At 43.9% G+C, this 18,618-nt stretch overlaps 1 protein-coding gene across 2 annotated transcripts in view; it reads right to left on the reverse strand.

Moving 5' to 3' along the window:
• The window catches only part of NDFIP2 (Nedd4 family interacting protein 2), a 985,488-nt gene that overhangs the window by 388,710 nt on the left and 578,160 nt on the right, over nt 1-18,618 (reverse strand). For both annotated transcript variants that reach the window (XM_044072913.1, XM_044072912.1), the window contains one exon: nt 6,535-6,622. In XM_044072913.1, the coding sequence (XP_043928848.1) occupies nt 6,535-6,622 (88 nt within the window). The remainder of the gene's footprint in view (nt 1-6,534; nt 6,623-18,618) is intronic.

The raw sequence follows: 18,618 nt of genomic DNA on the forward strand, positions 1-18,618 counted from the left end.
CATTACTCTTGGGTTGAATCCCAAAGCTGAGGATAAATGGGATTAGGAGAGGCTATGAGGCCCTGCAGAACTGCAGTGGCAAAGCCTGCTCTGGATTTAGAGTAAAGAGGTAAGTGGTAGTGCTTTGATAAGTTGCATCCTCTAAGATGTTTTTGGTTGGTACTCTGAGGAAGGCTGCTGAAGTGGCTGATGCTCTGGTAGAATGAGGCCTAATGCCCTTAGGCACTGATTTGCCATGCTGAAAATAGCAGAAACAGATGCAATGGCCTATCCATTTAGAAATAGTCTGTTTTGAGATCGCCTTTCCTTGTGATCCTGCAGCATATGACACTAAAAGTTGCTCAGTCTTTCTGAAAGCTTTAGTTCTGTCCAAGTAGAAGCTTAACTGCCTGTGTATGTCCAAAGAATGCAGAATTTTCTCACCCTTATTCTATGGATTTGGATAAAAGGTAGGCAAGTGAATGGTTTGGTTGAGGGCCACACTGGACACCACCTTAGGCACAAATGTTGGGTTTGTCCTCAGAGAAACCCTGTCTGGATGAAAAATGATAAAAGGTTCCACAGCCATGAGTGCTTGTAACTCCAAGACTCATCTTGCAGAGGTTATTGCTAGGAGCAGAGCTGTTTTCCAGGATAAGAATTTTATATCTGCTGTTGAGGCTGGCTCAAAAGGAGGCAGTGTGAGTTTTTCCAAAACATAATTGAGGTCCCATGCCAGAATAGGTGCTCTCGTTGGAGGCCTAATGTTTTTGGCCCCTTTGAGGTACTGCCTTATTAAAGGATGAGAAAAGACAGGTGGTTCCGTATTGTAATGGGCTGAAATGACAGAGGCATGAATCTTAATTGATGAGAAAGAAAGGCCTTTGTTCAGCATCTCAGTTAGGTATTGTAAAATTTGAGGGATATTAGGTACACGTGTCAATGCCTTGTTCCTGGTTCCAAGCCAAGCACAGAATCTCTTCCATTTTTCTGCATAAGATTTTCTGGTACTGGGCCTCCTGGCCTCCAAGATAACATCCATAACAGATTTTGAAAGAAGGGTGTTCTGAATGGCTACATTATCCGCCATGCTGCCAGATTTAAGGTCCTGAGTTGGCTGTGCAGGATCCAATTGTTTTGTTGGGTCAGCAAGTGAGAAGTTTGAGGCAATATCCATGCTGGACCTTAAGACAAGCTCTTTAGGATTGGGTACCAGTGCTAGCATGGCCAGTCTGGTGCAATTAATATCATTTTTGGCTTCTCTTGTCTGACCTTTAGGAGTATCCTGGGAAGCAGAGGCAGTGGAGGAAAGGCATATACTGTTAGATTTTTTCCAGCTGAAGGATAGGGCGTCCACTCTCCATGCTTGCTTGTGATAAATTGTTGTGCAAAATCTCTGCAATTGGCAGTTGTGAGGGGAGGCAAATATATCTATGTCTGAGCATCCCCATTTCCTTGTTATCATGCTGAAGACAAGTGGATCCAGTTTCCATTTATGGGGATCATGAGGTGTCTGCCAGAGTATTTGTTTTTCCTGGCAGGAACTGTGCTTGCAGGTGAACTTGATAAGTCAATGCTGTGTCCCATAAGGTCATTGTTTGTCTGCAGAGGGGGTTGGAATGTGTACCTCCCTGCTTGTTTATGTACCACACGAACGTAGTATTGTCTGTCTTTATCGGTAGCTGTCCTGGATGAAGTAGATCCTTGAAAGCTGTCAGGGCATTTTGAACAGCTAGCATCTCTTTTTGATTGATGTGAAGATGCATCTGGTTTGCAGGCCATGTGCCCTGAATACATTTTCCTGCCATATGGGCCACCCAGGCATAATCTGATGCATCCGTTGTCAGTGTCTGTCTGGCTGTGGGTAAACTGAATGGCAGACCCTTGTTGTGGTGAGAGGCCTCTGCCTACCATCGAAAATCCTGTTGCAGGCAAGGAATGAGTGTAATTACTGTCTCCAGGCTGTGGCAATGCTGAGTCCAAACACTTTTTAGATACCGTTGTAGTTTCTTCATATGCAGTCTGGCATATGGAATTAGTAGAATGCAGGATGCCATGAAACCAAAGGCCTGCAGGATTTTCCTTGCAGATAAGTGGGTCTTTGTTGCCAATTTTTTGAAGTAAGAAGTCAGTTGTTTTTGTCTGGCATGAGATAAGCCACCTGGGCAGTTGTATTTAAGCTTGCACCTAGGAATATCATCTCTTGAGATGGCACTAGTTTTGATTTCTTTTCGTTTACTGCGTACCCTAGGCCAATTAGTAATCTTTTTACAAATGCCAGATGGTTTAGAAGAATGTCTTTGTTCTCTGCTTGAATTAGGCGGTCGTCCAAGTAGGGATATATTTGAATTCCCCTTTGTCTGCAAAACGCAATTACTGGTGCCAGGCATTTTGTGAAGACCCTGGGCGCAGTAGCTAAGCCAAAGGGCAGTGCAGAGAATTGGTAGTGCATTGAGCCAGCTATGAATCCGAAGTATCTTCTGCAAGACTGTCTGATTGGGACATGCACGTATGCCTCTTTTAGGTCCAAAGTTATGAGCCAAGCCATCTTGCCCAGCATGGGCAGTAGCTGCTTAAGAGTCAACATCTTGCATTTTGGAACTTCCAGAAACATATTTAGTATAGACAGGACCAGTATTGGTCTCCAGGTTTTGTCCTTTCTGGGCACTAAGAAAAGTCTGGAGTAAAATCCTTGCCCCTGCTCTTGTTGTGGTACTTGTTGAATGGCCCTCATGTCCATGAGGGTGGTAATGTGCCTTTGCCCATTGATTGTGTGGCAGGTCTGGCATACCTTTTGACCTTGGTAGGGTGTGAAAATGGAACCTGTAGCCTTGGGACACTATGTTCAAGACCCATTTGTCTTGGGTAACCATTTGCCAATTTGAAGAAAAAAGTGTTGGTTTTCCCCACAAGGGTGCTGTCAAACGAAAAGTGTTTGGATCTGGCAGAGGAAAGTCATTGGGAACGGTTCCTGTATAGTTGTGATTTGTCTTCTCCACTTTTGGAGGTAGAAGCACCCCATTGTTTAGGCCTGTATGAGCCTTGGGGCTGAGATCTGCCTCTGGGATGCCTGTATCTGCCTCTTTGTGTTCTGTCTGACACTAGAAAGGACCAATTTTTAGATGGCCAGTTCCTGCTAAATCTGGGTGACTGTACCTTTAAGAAATCGTTAACTGTCTGCATGGATTTTGCTTTATCCACCATTTTTTTCAACACCTCCTTCTGCTTTAGTACCAAAGAAAGTATCATGCTGTAAAGAAGCATCTAATAATTTTGCTTTAACATAAGGCAGATTCTGTTCCTTTAACCAAGCATGCCTTCTAATAAGAGAATCTGTAACAGCGGCCCTGCAAGAGGCCTCCAGTGAATCATAACCACATTGCAAAGTATGCTTTCCCACTTGTTCAGCTGCATGCAATTTGTTTGTGTCTTTCGGCTTTTCCCGGTTAGGGGTCACCACAGCGGAACTCCGGCCCGCTAATAATTGGTAGTGTATTTTTACGTACTGGGTTACCAGCCCTGACGCACAACCTTCAACGAAGGCATGCCCCATTCATGTATGCCCCCACACAGAAGACGCTCTAGCTGAGAATCGAACGGGACATCTTTCTATGAGGCGACAACACTACCGCAGCACCACCGCCGCAGTTACGTTCAGCTGCATGCAATAAATCCTGCATTTCCTTGTTCTCTGAACATTCAGTATTTGTCAACAATTTCTGTTTAAGCAGAGACATTAAATATTGCTGATATTTAAGCATATGAAACTGACAATTTAAAGCCCTAACAGCCAAGGTAGCAGAAGTGTAAACTTTTTTCCCCCATCTGTCCAGAGCTCTAGAATCCCTATCACAGGGGACAGGGTTTTTTGCAGTGGAAGCTTTGACCCCTTTGGGACCCTGAGATATAGTTTCTGGGTCAGCAGCGGGGTTTTTATATAGGAATTGATGAGAATCCGGGACCCAGTAGTATCTGTCTGGCTTAGCAGGTGCAGGGGGTAAAGAGTCAGGGGACAGGCCGGACTCTGAAAATACATCATTTACAATGTCTAGAACAGGTGGAATAGCAAGGGGTCTGTGCTGAGGAAGGAGCAGAAAGTCTCTGAGCCTTTTCTTAGATTCAGAATAATCTTGGCTCTCCCAGTGGAAATGCTCCCTCATGGTATGCAGGGTTTCCACAAAAGAATAGTCCTCAGGAGGAGAAGCTGAAGGAATGGATTATTCAGCATCAGAGTCCTCATAGGGAAGCATGGAATAATCTTGTTCAGAAGAGGAATCAGAGGAAATAGAAACCTGATCAGAAGAATCATATTCTGTCTCTTGCCTAGGCCTCTTATCAGGAGGGGGATGGGAACCCCTGATCAAAGTAATTAGGTCTTCAGCCATTTTGAGCATCTGTTTTTTAGGCATGGAAGTCTGAGTAGGAGAATGCTGTACTTGTTTCTTTGTCTTTAGAGCTGCTTTAGTCTTTGTCTTTGAAGCTGAAGATGGCTTAACATATAGTTGTGTAGGTCTGAAGACACCCTCAGAAGCCGATGCCTGCTCAGCGGCTCCGGACCCATCTGAGGGAATGATTACAGAGTGTCCAATACCTTGAGTATCCAGAGGCCCAGTCGGCTCCACGTAGGAGTCGGAAGCAGCCTGTGGCTCTGAGGTAGCAGGCGCCAGGGACTGTGAAAGCACCTCACTGAGAACTGGCGAACCTGCGACTGGCCTAACGGAGGCCTCGTCGCTGGTTTTGGACCTCGGATGCCTATCCTTTTCCTTGTCCTTGCATTTTTTGTAAACTCCGGTCGTCGGCTGTTCCGACGGCATTACATAATTAAATCTTCGGCCAAAGTAATGAAATGCAAAATCGAACCGACGCTTAATAGTGCGTTGGCTAAATCTAGCACAAAACTGATGGCTAGCAACGTTGTGGTCAGGGCCTAGGCAAGGAATACAATAACAGTGAAAATCCTAATGAGGTATTTGCTTCAAACAATAAATACAATTGTTAACTTTTTCTGACATCGGTCTAGAGCAAGAAAAAAGTTTCCCCAACGGGGTACTTAGCTTTAATGAAGACTTTGGTTCTGAAATTCGGATCTGAAAATCTCAGGAGTCGGCCGACTGACACTTGCAAACTGCTTTTGCTTTGGGTACCACGCGGCAAGAAAGACAGAAAATGGCGTCTGCTGCATCTTTTATACCCCTGGCACACTGACGCCAGGGAGGAGGCGACAGCAACTGACGCTGGACCTAGACTTTGGAATTCTGGCCGAATGTGGGTAGCCTGCCAGCAGGATTACCCAAGAGTAATGACTGCAACAGTGAAACAAGATGAACATCTAGGGGCTGGCTAGGATGCCCTGCAAGACTGCAGAGGCAAACCCTGCCCTGGATTTGGAGAAGAGAGGCAGGTGGTGATGCTTGGTAAAAGTGTGAACAGATGTCCAGGTGGCAGCCTCCAGGATGTCCCTGGTGGGGACTCCTCTGCGGAAAGCTGCAGAGGTGGAGGCGGCTCTAGTGGAATGTGTCCTGACCCCCTTGAGGGAGGCTTTCCATGCTGTTTGTAGCAGAAATGGATGCAGTGTCCTATCCATTTGGAAATGGTTTGCTTGGAGATGGCTTTACCTTCTGGCCCTGTAGCAAAGCTAACCAGCAATTGATCAGACTTTCTGAAGTATTTAGTCCTGTCCAGATAGAATATGAGCTGTCTGTGTACATCTAGAGAGTGAATAATCCTTTCTCCCTTGATCTGGGGATTAGGAAAGAAGGTGGGCAAATGAAGGGATTGGTTGAGAGCCACACTGGACAGCACCTTGGGCATGAAAGATGGGTTAGTTCTGAGGAATACCCTGAGTGCATGGAAGATGATGAAGGGTTCTCCACAGCCATGAGTGCTTGCAGCTCAGAGACTCTTCTGGCTGAAGTGATGGCCAGAAGGAATGCTGTCTTCCAGGAGTGAAATGTTAGCTCTGCAGAAGAAGCTGGTTCGAAAGGGGGCAGGGTAAGCTTTTCCAAGACAAAGTTAAGGTCCCAAGCTGGTGTTGGAGCCCTTCTGGGGGGCCTCAAGTTGGGAGCCCCTCTGAGGAACTGTTTGAGCAAGGGGTGTGAGAAAAAAGGGGCTGCTCCATGGGAATATGAGCAGAAATAGCAGAGGCATGAATTTTTATTTTATAGTGGAGAAAGAGACCACTGTGTAGTAGGTCAGCTAAGTAATCCAGGATGAACTGCTTCGGGTTCCATGCCAAGAAAGACTGATGTAATTGCGTTGGCTGCCTTACTTTATACTACGGACAACCTGACGTCAGTCCTCAAGTGACAGCAACCGACGCAGAAATACTAAGTCTCTGGTATTCAGGCCGGCCGAGGGCTACCCTGGCAGGGATAACCCAAATGTGATGACTACAACAGTGAAACACAAAGAACATCTACAGTTTGTTATTGTGGTATCCATGCTTATAACGTTTTAACTACACTCTTTTTCATTTACTTTTGTCACAAAAACACAGATTTATATGGCATTTGTAACAAATATGAAATAGTGAATGGTGTTAACAGATTAACTTACTGAAAAAGGCCAACATAAAGATGCCATCATTGCCTACTCTGAGCTGGTCTGCATCACTGAAGTCATCTCTTGGTGGATATTCTTCTTCCTGCAGATTAATAAAATAAAGAAACAAAAAAAATCCTCCTATTTATACTTTGTGAAAGTTTCAATGGAAAAAAACAACATTACAGCAGCATTAGTTGTGACTTAGCTACAGCATACTCGAGTTTTAAAAAATAAATAAATGAAGTAACATGTTGAGGAGTTTTTCATCAGGCCTCCTTGTAAATGGACTCTGCTGAGATAGACAACCATCTCAGCAAATTATTATTTTTTTATGACAAGGCTTGCCATACTAGGTATAAAGTACAGTTTTGTACCTACCATAAATGTAGATGTCCGATAGGCATGCATCTGCAGTCCTTACAAATGGGTTGTCCTGTCGTCAGGCAGCCCTTCGGTCGGCCGGATTCCAAAGTCTGGGTCTGGCCTCGGCTGGTGTCGCACTTCACCCGACGTCATAGCTGCAGTTATTCGGGTATAAAGGCATCAGCCGACGCCATTTTCCTCAGTGTTTCTTGCCCCAGATGCCAGGTGCCCTCTAGGAAGGCTAAATTTGGATAAATGCAAATGGTTCCAAATAGTAGAGAGCAAACAAAAAATAAGCATGTATGTACATATATACAAACAAATACACCATAATAGATTCCCCCAGCCAGCTACAAGATGGGCAAATACCCTAGGAGTACCACAGAGGGGAAGGTGGGTAATTGACTGCAGATGCATGCCTATCGGACATCTACATTTATGGTAGGTACAAAACTGTACTATGTCCTTCAAGGATGCATCTGCAGTCCTTACAAATGGGTAGAATACCATAGCCAAACTGGGGGAGGAGGAGAAAAAAAGATTATGGTGTAGTTAAGATCCCTTGCAAAACAGCAGTGGCAAAACCTGCTCGGATCTGGAGTATAAAGGTAAATTATAATGCTTGGCAAATGTATGCACGGAGCTCCAAGTAGCAGCCTCTAAAATGTCTTTGGTAGCCAAGAAAAGCTGTGGTAGTGGCTGTAGCCCTTGTAGAGTGAGGCCTGATGTTTTCTGGAGTTTTCTTCCCATGGTAGGAGTAACAAAATCTAATGCAATTTCCTATCCACTTAGAGATTGTCTGTTTTGAAATTGCTTTTCCTTCCATTCCTGTTGCATATGCTACCAGTAGCTGGTCAGTTTTTCTATTGCCCTTGGTCCTGTCCAGGTAGTAGCATAATTGTCTATGTACATCCAAGGTATGTAAAGTCTTTCCCCTGTTCTGTGGGTTGGGGTAGAATGTAGGTAGGTGGATAGCTTGATTTAAAGATACCCTGGATACCACCTTGGCATAAAAGTAGGGTTTGTTCTCATGGACACTCTGTCTTGATGGAAGATCAGGAAGGGCTGTACTGCCATTAATGCCTGTAGCTCAGATACCCTTCTTGCTGAAGTGATTGCAAGCAGGAAAGCAGTTTTCCATGATAAGTATTGTAATTCTGCTGTTGCTGCTGGTTCGAAGGAGGGAGTGTCAACTTTTCTAGCACAAAGTTCAAGTCCCATGCTGGCAATGGTGGCTTCCTAGGTGGTTTTACATTTTAATTCCTCTCAGAAACTGCCTGAGCAGAGGATGAGAAGACTGGAGGATCCAAGTTGTATTCTGCTGAAATAGCTGATGCATGAATCTTAATGGAAGAATAGGACAGGCCGTTGTGGAAGAGCTCTGCCAAGTATTCCAGGATGTTGGCTATGTTTACCAGTGACACATTTTCCCTTTGTAGTACTCCAAATGTGATACCTTTTCCATTTTGCTGAATAATTTTTTTTCTTGTTGAGGGTCTGCAGCCTCCAAGATAATGTCTTTAACCCTCTGGGATAAAATTGGGTTATTAGGTGTTATGCAATGTTCCAGGCAGTCAGCTGCAGTGTTTTCAGGTTTGGATGCATGGTGTTGTAGTTGTTCTGTGTTAACAGTAAGGGAACTAGGGGCAGAGGCCATATTTGTTCCCGAGACATTTTCCTCAGTAATGGGTACCAATGTTGCCTTGGCCAGTCTGGAGCTATCAGGATGATCCTTGGACGGTCCTCTTTGATCTTCAATAGCACCTTGTGCATCAAAGGAAGTGGTGGGAATGCATATGCTGTCAGGTTTTTCCAACTGAAAGATAGGGAGTCCACTTTCCAAGCAAGTGGGTGGTACGTCCTTGTGCAGAATTTCTTCAGTTGGTGATTGTATGGGGATGCAAATAAGTCTATTTCTGGTAGTCCCCATTTTCTTGTAATGGTTTTGAAGATGTCCAGATGCAGCATCCATTCGTGGGCATCCGTGGTAGTTCCCCTTAGTATGTCTGCTAGAAAGTTTTCTTTTCCTGGCACAAAAATTGCTTGTAACTGAATGTTGAAGCTCAGGGCCACATTCCAAAGGTCCATTGCCATCCGGCATAGAGGGTACGAATGTGTGCCTCCCTGTTTGCTGATGTACCACATAACTGTGGTGTTGTCTGTCCTTAACAGTGGACCTTGTCGAAGAAATGGTCTGAAGGTCTGAATTGCCAGTTTTACTGCCAGCATTTCCTTTTGATTTATGTGTAGGTGCAGCTGGTCTTGAGTCCATAAGCCTTGTATGCACTTGTCCAGCATGTGTGCCCCCCAACCGAGGTCTGAAGCGTCCGTTGTGATGGTCTGGCTTGGTTGAGTGTTGTGGAAGGGTAGTCCTTTGTTTGATTGACAGGTCTGAGCCCACCATTGGAATTCTTGCTTCAGGCATGGGATTATTGGAATTTGGGTTTCTAGGCTGTGCTTGTGCTGAGACCATAAATTCCTTAGGTACCACTGTAACTTTCTCATATGCAGCCTGGCATGTGGAACCAATATTATGCAGGATGCCATGAAACCCAAGGCTTGCAGGACTTTCCTTGCTGTTAGCTGGTTCTGGTTTGTTAAAGCCAAGAAGTAGAGAGGTAGTTGCTCCTGTTTTTCTACTGTTAGGAATGCCATTCGTTTTGATGTGTCCAGCTCTGCACCCAAAAAGGTTATCCTTTGGGATGGTATCAGTCTTGACTTTTTTATAGTGACTGTGTATCCCAGGGCTTGTAGTAGATGAATGACCCTTTTTAGGTCTTCTGCTAGCTTGTTCTTGTTGTCCGCTTGCAACAGGCAGTCGTCCAGGTAAGGGTAGATTTGGATTCCCTGAAGCCTGCAATGAGCAATTACTGATGCCAGGCATTTCGTGAACACTCTGGGCGCAGTAGATAAGCCAAAGGGCAATGCTGAGAATTGATAATGCTCTGATCCTGCAAGAAATCTGAGGTATCTTCTGCAATTTGGTCGTATGGGGACGTGCAGGTATGCCTCCTTGAGATCTAGAGTCACCAGCCAAGACTCCTTGCCCAACATGGGAAGAAGTTGGTGTAGGGTCAGCATTTTGAATTTTGGGACAATGAGGTATGTGTTTAAAGCGGACAGGTCGAGAATTGGTCTCCATTGGTTTTCTTTTCTTGGTACCAGGAAGAGCCTGGTGTAAAATCCTTGTTCTTGCTCCGTAGATGGTACCTTTTCTACAGCTCTCATCCTTAGTGAGTTGTTTTAGAGCTTCTGTCTTTTGATTTGGAGGTAGGTTTGGCATTCCTCTTTTCCTTGGTAAAGTATGGAAGTGAAACCTGTAACCTTGGTCTATTGTCTGCAAAATCCACTTGTCTCTTGTGATGTAATGCCAGTTCACTGAAAATAAGGCTAGTTTAAGGGTGCTTCTAGTTGTTCCCTGGTAGGCGGTGCCAGAGCCAAGTCACTGTGATTGTCCTGTAGCAGTGGTGGTGGCTGTATCTGTGGCTGTACCGCTGGTTGTTAGCCTGCCACTGACCCCTGTAGGCACCTCTGGATTGACCTCTGCCTCTTGAGTGCCTATTCCTGCCTCTCTGAGCTCTGGAGGTGTCTGAAAGGACCAATTCTGGAGGGCCAATTCCTGCTAAACCTTGGAGGTTGGACCTGTAAGAAATCTTTGACTGTCTGGACAGATTTTGCTTTCTTCCATCTTCTTCAGCACCTGTTGTGCAGGAGAGCCAAACAAATTGATCTTGTCCATGGGAGCATCGAGTAGCTTTGATTTGACATGGTCTGGTAAGGCCTGTTCTTTTAACCATGCATGTCTTCTGATCACTGTGCCAGTCATGGCTGATCTAAAGGAAGCCTCCAGTGCATCATAGCCGCATTTTAAGGAATGATTACTGACCTGCTGAATGTTATGTACCATATCCTGAACAGATTTTTGTCTAATGGTTCATCTGAGGACAGCTGTTTAGTTAACTGGTCTAACATAAATTCTGATACTGGATCATGTGGAATTGACAGTTCAAGGCCCTAGCTGAAAGAGTAGCAGAAGTGTAAACTTTTTACCCCATCTCTAAGGCCCTGGATTCCCTTTCAGAGGGACGGGTTTTGGCAGAGGTAGCTGCTACCTTAGGTCCCTGGGAGATAGTTTCGGATCTGCAAAAGGAGCCTTATACAAATGATAATGTGTCCGGGACCCTGTAGTACCTATCGGGCTTAGCAGGGCCAGAGGAAGTGAATCAGGAGCAGGCATCATTAAATGCATCATCCACAACAGTAAGAACTGGAGGATGGCTAAAGGCCTATGCTGTGGTAAATGCAGGAAGGTTCTAAGCCTTTTCTAGAGTCTGAAAATCCTGGCCCTGCCACTGAAATTGTTCCTCATAGCATGCAAGGTTTCCCCAAAGGAAAATTCCTCAGGCGGAGAGGCAGAAGGAATGGACTCTTCAGCATCAGAGTCTTCATAAGGGAGAAGGGCCCTCTGGAGGGTTTGAATTATCTGAATCATCAGAGGAGTCATCTGTAGAAGCTGGCTCAGGGGCTCTGCTCTAGGCCTCTTCTCTGGAGGTGGGTGTGAGGCCCTGTCTGGGTGAGGTTGGGATCCCGGATTAAAGAAATGAGATCCTCTGCTAGACTAAGTATTTGTGAACTAGAGCTAGGCCTGTGCGGGGTCTTAGCAGGTACATTTTGGTAGATTTAGCTGCTTTAGCCCTGGCAAAGGCCTTAATCGACATGGCTGCAGGTGGCCTACTTGGCGCCCGCAGGGGTTGAAATATCCAAGGGGATAGTATCAGATAAATCCTGGGAGCCTGTAAGAGCAGGTGGATTTCAGTAGCCGATGCCACGAGGTTGGCTGAGGCCAGCTGAAGGAAGAATCGTGCCTGGTTTCAGCCAAACCGAGACACCCTTGGTTGGCTTAACAGCGGTTTCGCCAAAAAACCGCCGGACGGAAGTGTCGGTCCTTTTCTTAGATATTTGGCGGAGTATCCGACGGCATAATGTAAGCAAATGCTGAGCCAAAAACTCCTCAAAAATCCGACTGACGCCTAAGCGTCCGGCCGGTCCGTAAAAGAAGCACAGGCTAGACAAGCTGCTACGGGTCTGGGCCTAAACAAGGTAAGCAGTAAGAGTGGAAATCTTTATGAGGTATTTGTTTCCCACAAGTTAAACAGTTATTCACTTTTTCTGACATCGCAAGAAAGAGTCCCCAACGGGTACTTAGCTTTTAGAAGTCTTCGTAGTAGTAATCTCTGGTTCTGACCGACCGGCACTTGAACAGCTTCTGCTTCAGGCCACACAGCAAGAAAGACTGAGGAAAATGGCGCTGATGCTTTTATACCCGAATAACTCGGGTGAAGTGCGACACCACCCAGACTTTAGGGCTGCCTGACGACAGGACAACCCATTTGTAAGGACTGCAGATGCATCCTTGAAGGATATCCCTATTTTCAAATGACCCCCACTCTAGTGTTAATATTGACTAGAGTTAAGTACGCCTAAGGTACCATCAACCAAAGCAAGATGAGACCTCAGTTTATCATATCAGCCTAAGGATGGCACCTTTGGAGTGATGCACACAGCATCTCAACTTGTGCTCTATTGACAGTTTTATCAAAATAAATAAAAATACATGTAAATATTATAAGTTTATGATAACAATGTTAAATACTCATACATTTGTTCTTTCATTTGATAACTCCAGCCCTTGCACAGCCTACTGTCTTATATAAATTTTAGGTATTCAGTATAGGACAGATCACAACTGCTCTTCACTGCATTAGTTACAGACCATCAAGAATCTTGCCTTCAAACCTATATTAATCAATGGCACACATTCAACCATAGAACAGAGCAAACTGTAGAGGCTGAAAGTGACAAAGGTGATGGCTCACAAGAAATAAAAGGAAGACATTATGATGGCTCGCAAGAAATGAAAGAAACACATCCAATCTTCCTGACAGGAAAGCCAGGAAAACAAATCAGAAGAAACTCTGAAATTCCCTTGAAGTCAGTCATCCAGGTGAAGAACCACTTTAACCCCTGCAGCTTCTGATTTGCTGCAGCTATTGGTCTTTTAAGGATCAGAAATATGAAGAATGGTTAATCAAAAGGAATACACAGTTTGTACAGGAAAAAAACACGCTCAGCTGGTCACTCCTTGAGAATACAAGATTTAATAAAACTAAACGCTAAAATGACAACGTTTTTTCATCCGACCTCAATAGCTGGAATTCTTCAGAAAAAATAACATACAACAGCTGTTAAAATTCAAATGTCTTATTTATAACCTTCCCGCCAACCTTTTAAGACCCTAAATTGTCTCTTAAAGGTGTATGTAGTCAGACATTGTTACTTCAAATGTATCGCTGACTTCAATATTAACCTAAAGTGAAAATCACATTTACAATCGCATTTATCAATGTTAAACACTTTTTACAGCAATGCCTTTTGTAAGCCATATGAAATTGTATGAATTTACATAAAATCATACTATTAAAATCCATGATAAAAATGATAATGAAAATATTGATGATTCAAACACATATCAACTATCCACCACTGAAATATGGCATATTGTCCATTAAGCGCTGTCTAATAAAATGTATGTAGTCCAAACTCAAACACTGATGGATATCATAGCAAACGCTCAATGGACAAATATATTTATACTAATCATACATATCCACTTGTACGAAACTACAGTATACTATAAGCATAAGGCGCTGGATATTAACGCGCCTATGGTTCAGTCTCGTTCAATGAAATATGATCGCTAGCACGTATTCATCAGCACAAAAGTGCCCACCATCATACCTCTCAACCTCTTACAGCCAGAAATCTGGACAAAGCTGTAAATAATTGGGGACAAAGGCCAAATATAGGGACACATTTTAAATATTCATCTTACAAACTTAGAAAGTTGATAGAATAGCAGGTCTTGAATTGGCATGAATTTTCTGAAGAAAATAAAGTCTGAAAATCAAATGTCTATCATTATTTTCTGACTTCAACCCTCAATGATTTGCCAGTAGTTAGTCAGAAAACCACAATTTTACCAGGAATGGACCAAAAATATGAGGCAAAAATCTGGACATTCTGCAAAAATCTGTACAGTTGAGAGGTATGCCCACCATGAACTATGACATATGTATATTCTACTACTACTACTACTCAAACGATCAAAACAAGCAGAACATACACGACGATACCCAAAACACAACTTGTACATGTCAATATGCAAATGCATATATACCCTCTTTCGCTTACACCAAAAATACTTTCTATATATGCCCTATTTCCTTTGCATAAATCATATCAATGCATAATTCATGTTTAAACCTAATTTCCTATGCATAGGTTTTAAATGACACTTATCCAATGTATCCCAATTATGTCCCTGTATACATATCACTAAATTTTATTATTTTATATTTTTTATATATCTCACTAAATTTGATTATGTCTACGCTGTGAACAGAATTAGTATCAAAAAGTACAGTTTTGTACCTACCATAAATGTAGATGTTAGAGTGTTCACCCTGCTGCAGTCATCACACTTGGGTTATCCTGTCATCAGGTGGTCCTTAGTAGTGGGTACCAGTGCTGGCGTGGCCAGTCTGGGGCAATGAGTATCATTTGTGGTCTCTCCATTCTGACTTTCAGCAGCACCTTTGTTAGAAGGGGCAGTGGAGGGAAAGCATATACTGTCAACATTTTCCAACTGAATGAGAGCAAGTCCACTTTCCAGGCTTGATGGTGGAATGTCCTTGTGCAAAATTTTGGTAGCTGATTGTTTTTGGGGTTGGCAAACAGGTCTATGTCTGGGCGCCCCCATTTTTGAGTTATCATTGCAAATACTTGTGGATCCAGTTTCCACTCGTGGGGATCCATGATGTTCCTGCTTAGGTCATCTGCCAATGTGTTCTTTCTTCCTGGCAGGAATTGTGCTTGTAATTGAACTTTGTAAGTCAGTGCTGTGTTCCACAAGGTCACTGCTTGCCTGCATAGAGGGTAGGAGTGTGTACCCCCTTGCTTGTTTATGTACCACATTACTGTGGTATTGTCTGTCCTTATTATAAGTTGTCCTGGATGTAAGAGGTCCTTGAAGGCTGTCAGAGCATTTTGTACAGCTAGCATTTCTTTTTGATTGATGTGCAGATATTTTTGATCTGAAGTCCATTTGCCTTGAACTCACTGTCCTGCCATGTGTGCCCCCCAGGCAAAGTCCGATGCATCTGTTGTCACAGTTTGCCTGGCTGGGGGTAAGGTGAAAGGCTGACCCTTGTTGAGGTGACATGCCTGTGACCACCATAGAAACTCATGTTGAAGGCAGGGAATGAGAGGTATCATTGTTTCCAAGCTGTGGCTGTGTTGAGTCCATACTTTTTTTAGGTACCATTGTAATTTCCTCATATGTAGTTTTGCAAATGGTATTAGTAGTATGCAAGATGCCATGAATCCCAAGGCCTGCAGAATTTTTCTTGCAGGGAGTTGGGTCTTTGCTGCCATTATTTTGAAGTATTGAGTTAATTGTAGTTGCTTGTCTGGCGTGGGATAAGCCATCTGGGCCATTGTATTCAAGCTGGCACCCAGGAATGTCATGTTCTGTGAGGGCACTAGTTTTGATTTCTTTTCATTTACTGTGTACCCTAGGCAACTTAGAAGGTGTTTGACAAACGGCAGATGTTGTAAGAGAATGTCCTTGCTTTCTGCTTGGATGAGGCAGTCGTCCAGGTATGGGTATATTTGAATTCTTCTTTGTCTGCAGTATGCAATTACTGGTGCCAGGCATTTTGTGAAGACCCTGGGTGCAGTAGATAAGCCAAAGGGCAGTGCAGATAATTGGTAATGGGTTGAACCTGCAATGAAACGGAGGTATCTTCTGCAATTTTGTCTGATAGGGACATGCAGGTATGCCTCCTTGAGGTCCAATGTTACTAGCCAAGCCATCTTGCCCAACATGGGAAGAAGCTGCTGTAGTGTTAGCATCTTGAATTTGGGTACTTGCAAGTAGGTGTTTAGAACTGAAAGGTCCAGAATGGGTCTCCATGCATTGTCCTTTCTGGGGACTAGAAAGAACCTTGAATAAAATCCTTGGCCTTGCTCCTGTGTAGGTACCAGTTGAATGGCTCTCATGTCCATGAGAGCTGCAATTTGTTTTTGTGCCTCTGGACCATTGATTTTGTGGCAGGTTTGGCATTCCTTTTATCCTTGGCAAGGTGTGGAAATGGAATCTGTATCCTTGTGAGATAATGTCTAGGACCCATTTGTCCTTTGTGATGATGCACCAATTGTCTGCAAAAATTGCTAATTTTCCTCCCAAGGGATCTGCCAAGAGAGTTTTGCTTGGCAGTTTGAGGGTTAAGTCATTGTGTTTGTCTTCTAGTAGTTTGGGGCCCTGTCTTCTCCTCCCTTCTGTGTTGCAGTGTCCCATTGGCGAGGTTTGTAAGGGATTTGTGCTTGACCTCTGCCCCTAGGGCGTCTGTATTTACCCCTCTGTGGTCTGTCAGAAGCTGGAAAGAACCAATTTTTGTTGGCCAATTTCTGCTGAAACGAGGGGGTTGTACCTGTAAGAAATCTTTGACCATCTGCATAGACTTTGCCTTATCCTCCATTTTCTTTAAATTGTCTTCTGCTTTAACACCAAATAAGACATCCTGCTGTAAAGGTGCATCTAGTAATTTTGCTTTTACATGATCAGGCAGAGTTTGTTCCTTTAACCAAGCATGCCTACGTATGACAGACCCAGTAACAGCTGCTCTACAGGAAGCTTCCAAGGAATCAAATTAACATTGTAAAGTATGTTTGCCCACCTGTTCAGCTGCATGCAACAGATCCTGCATTTCCTTGAATTCAGACTGTTGAGAGTGTGTGCTCATCTTTTGTTTTAATTGAGACATTAAGACTTGCTGATATTTCAGCATGTGAAATTGACAATTTAGTGCTCTCATAGCTAGAGTAGCTGAGGTGTAAACCTTCTTCCCCCACCTATCTAGTGCTCTGGAGTCCCTTTCAGAGGGCACAGGATTTTTAGCCATAGTAGCCTTAGCCCCTTTGGGACCCTGGGAAATTGTTTCTGGGTCAGCAACAGGGCTTTTGTAAAGGAATTTGTGAGAGTCAGGCACTCTATAATATCTGTCTGGTTTGGCTGGAGCAGGTGGCACAGAATCTGGATTTAGACTAGATTCTAAGTAAACATCATCCACAATGTCTAAAACTGGAGGGATAGCAAGTGGTCTGTGCTGGGGAAGTAAAAGAAACTCTCGGAGCCTTTTCTTTGAGTTGGAGTAGTCCTGACCTTCCCAGTGGAAATGTTCCCTCATGGTATTTAAGGTTTCCCCAAAGGAATAGTCTTCAGGGGAAGATGCTGAGGGAATGGAATCTTCACCATCAGAATCTTCATAAGGGGGAAGGAGTAATCCTGTTCCTCAGAGGAGTCTGAAGAAATAGAAACTTGATCAGAGGAGGCATAATCCTCCTCATCTTGGCCTTTTGTCTGGGGTGGGGGGTTGGTATCCCCTGATCAGAGTAATCAAATCTTCAGCTATCTTAAGCATCTGTTTCTTAGGCATGGGGCCTTGAACTGGAGACTGATGTACAGCCTTTTTAGGTTTTAAAGGAGTCTTAAGCTTAGCATAAGATTTTATGGTGAGGGTAGTCGGTCTAAAGACACCTTCTGAAACCGAAGGTGTTTCCACAGCACCGGCTTCTCCTTCTGCAATGTTGTCGGTAGGGCCTAAAGAAAATGGCTGAGTCGGCCTAGTACTCTCTGCTTGAGATTCTGAAGTGGTCTGGGGTTCCAATTCAGCGGTTGTCAGGGGCTGCGTAGGCACCTCACTGAAAACCGGAGAACCGGCGACCGGCCCAGCAGAGGCCTCGAAGTCTGGCTTGGATCTAGGCTGCCTATCTTTATCTTTGTGTTTTTTATGCACGCCGGTAATCGGTTGCTCCGATAGCGTAGTATAATTAAATTTCCTACCAAAGTAGTGTCGAGCGAAATCAAAGCGTCGCTTTATAGTTCACTTATTGAACCTAGCACAAAACCGACAACCAGTGACGTTGTGGTCTGGGCCTAGGCAAGGTATACAATAAGAATGAAAATCCTTATGAGGTATTTGCTTCCCACAAGAAATGCAATTGTTAACTTTTTCTGACATCGGACTAAGGCAAAAGGTTCTCCAATGGGGTAGTTAGCTTTGAAGACGTCGGACTGAAATTCGATTCGAAAATCTCAGGTGTCGGCTGACCGGCACTTGCGAACTGCTTCTGCTTCGGGCACCGCGCAGCAAGAAAGACTGAAGAAAATGGCATCGGATGCCTCTTATATACCTCTGGCACACTGACATCAAGGAAGAAGCGACAGCAACTGACGTCGGACCAAGACTTTGGAACTCAGGCCGACTGCGGGACCGCCTGACGACAGGATAACCCAAGTGTGATGACTGCAGCAGAGTAACACGATGAACATCGAACCTTTTGAAAGTGACTCAAAAATATTTTGAATATTACTTAAAAACTTATAAACATCACTTTATTAAACTATCTATCTAGGCTTTTAAGTTTTAAAACACACATAAGTGTGCACTTGTCATATAGAAGTTAATGGCTTCAAATTATGTACTAAAGGCAAATTTAACTGCAACTCAAAAGGAGTAGTGTATATAGCCATTTGTCAGTGCTGTCCATCTTTTTATATTGGAAAGACTGAACGGAGAATAAGGGACAGAATCTATGAGCATCAAAGAAGTA

The sequence above is a fragment of the Protopterus annectens genome, chromosome 5.part1 (genome assembly GCF_019279795.1).
Source record: "Protopterus annectens isolate FY-2018-M chromosome 5.part1, PAN1.0, whole genome shotgun sequence".
Taxonomy (NCBI): domain Eukaryota; kingdom Metazoa; phylum Chordata; order Ceratodontiformes; family Protopteridae; genus Protopterus; species Protopterus annectens.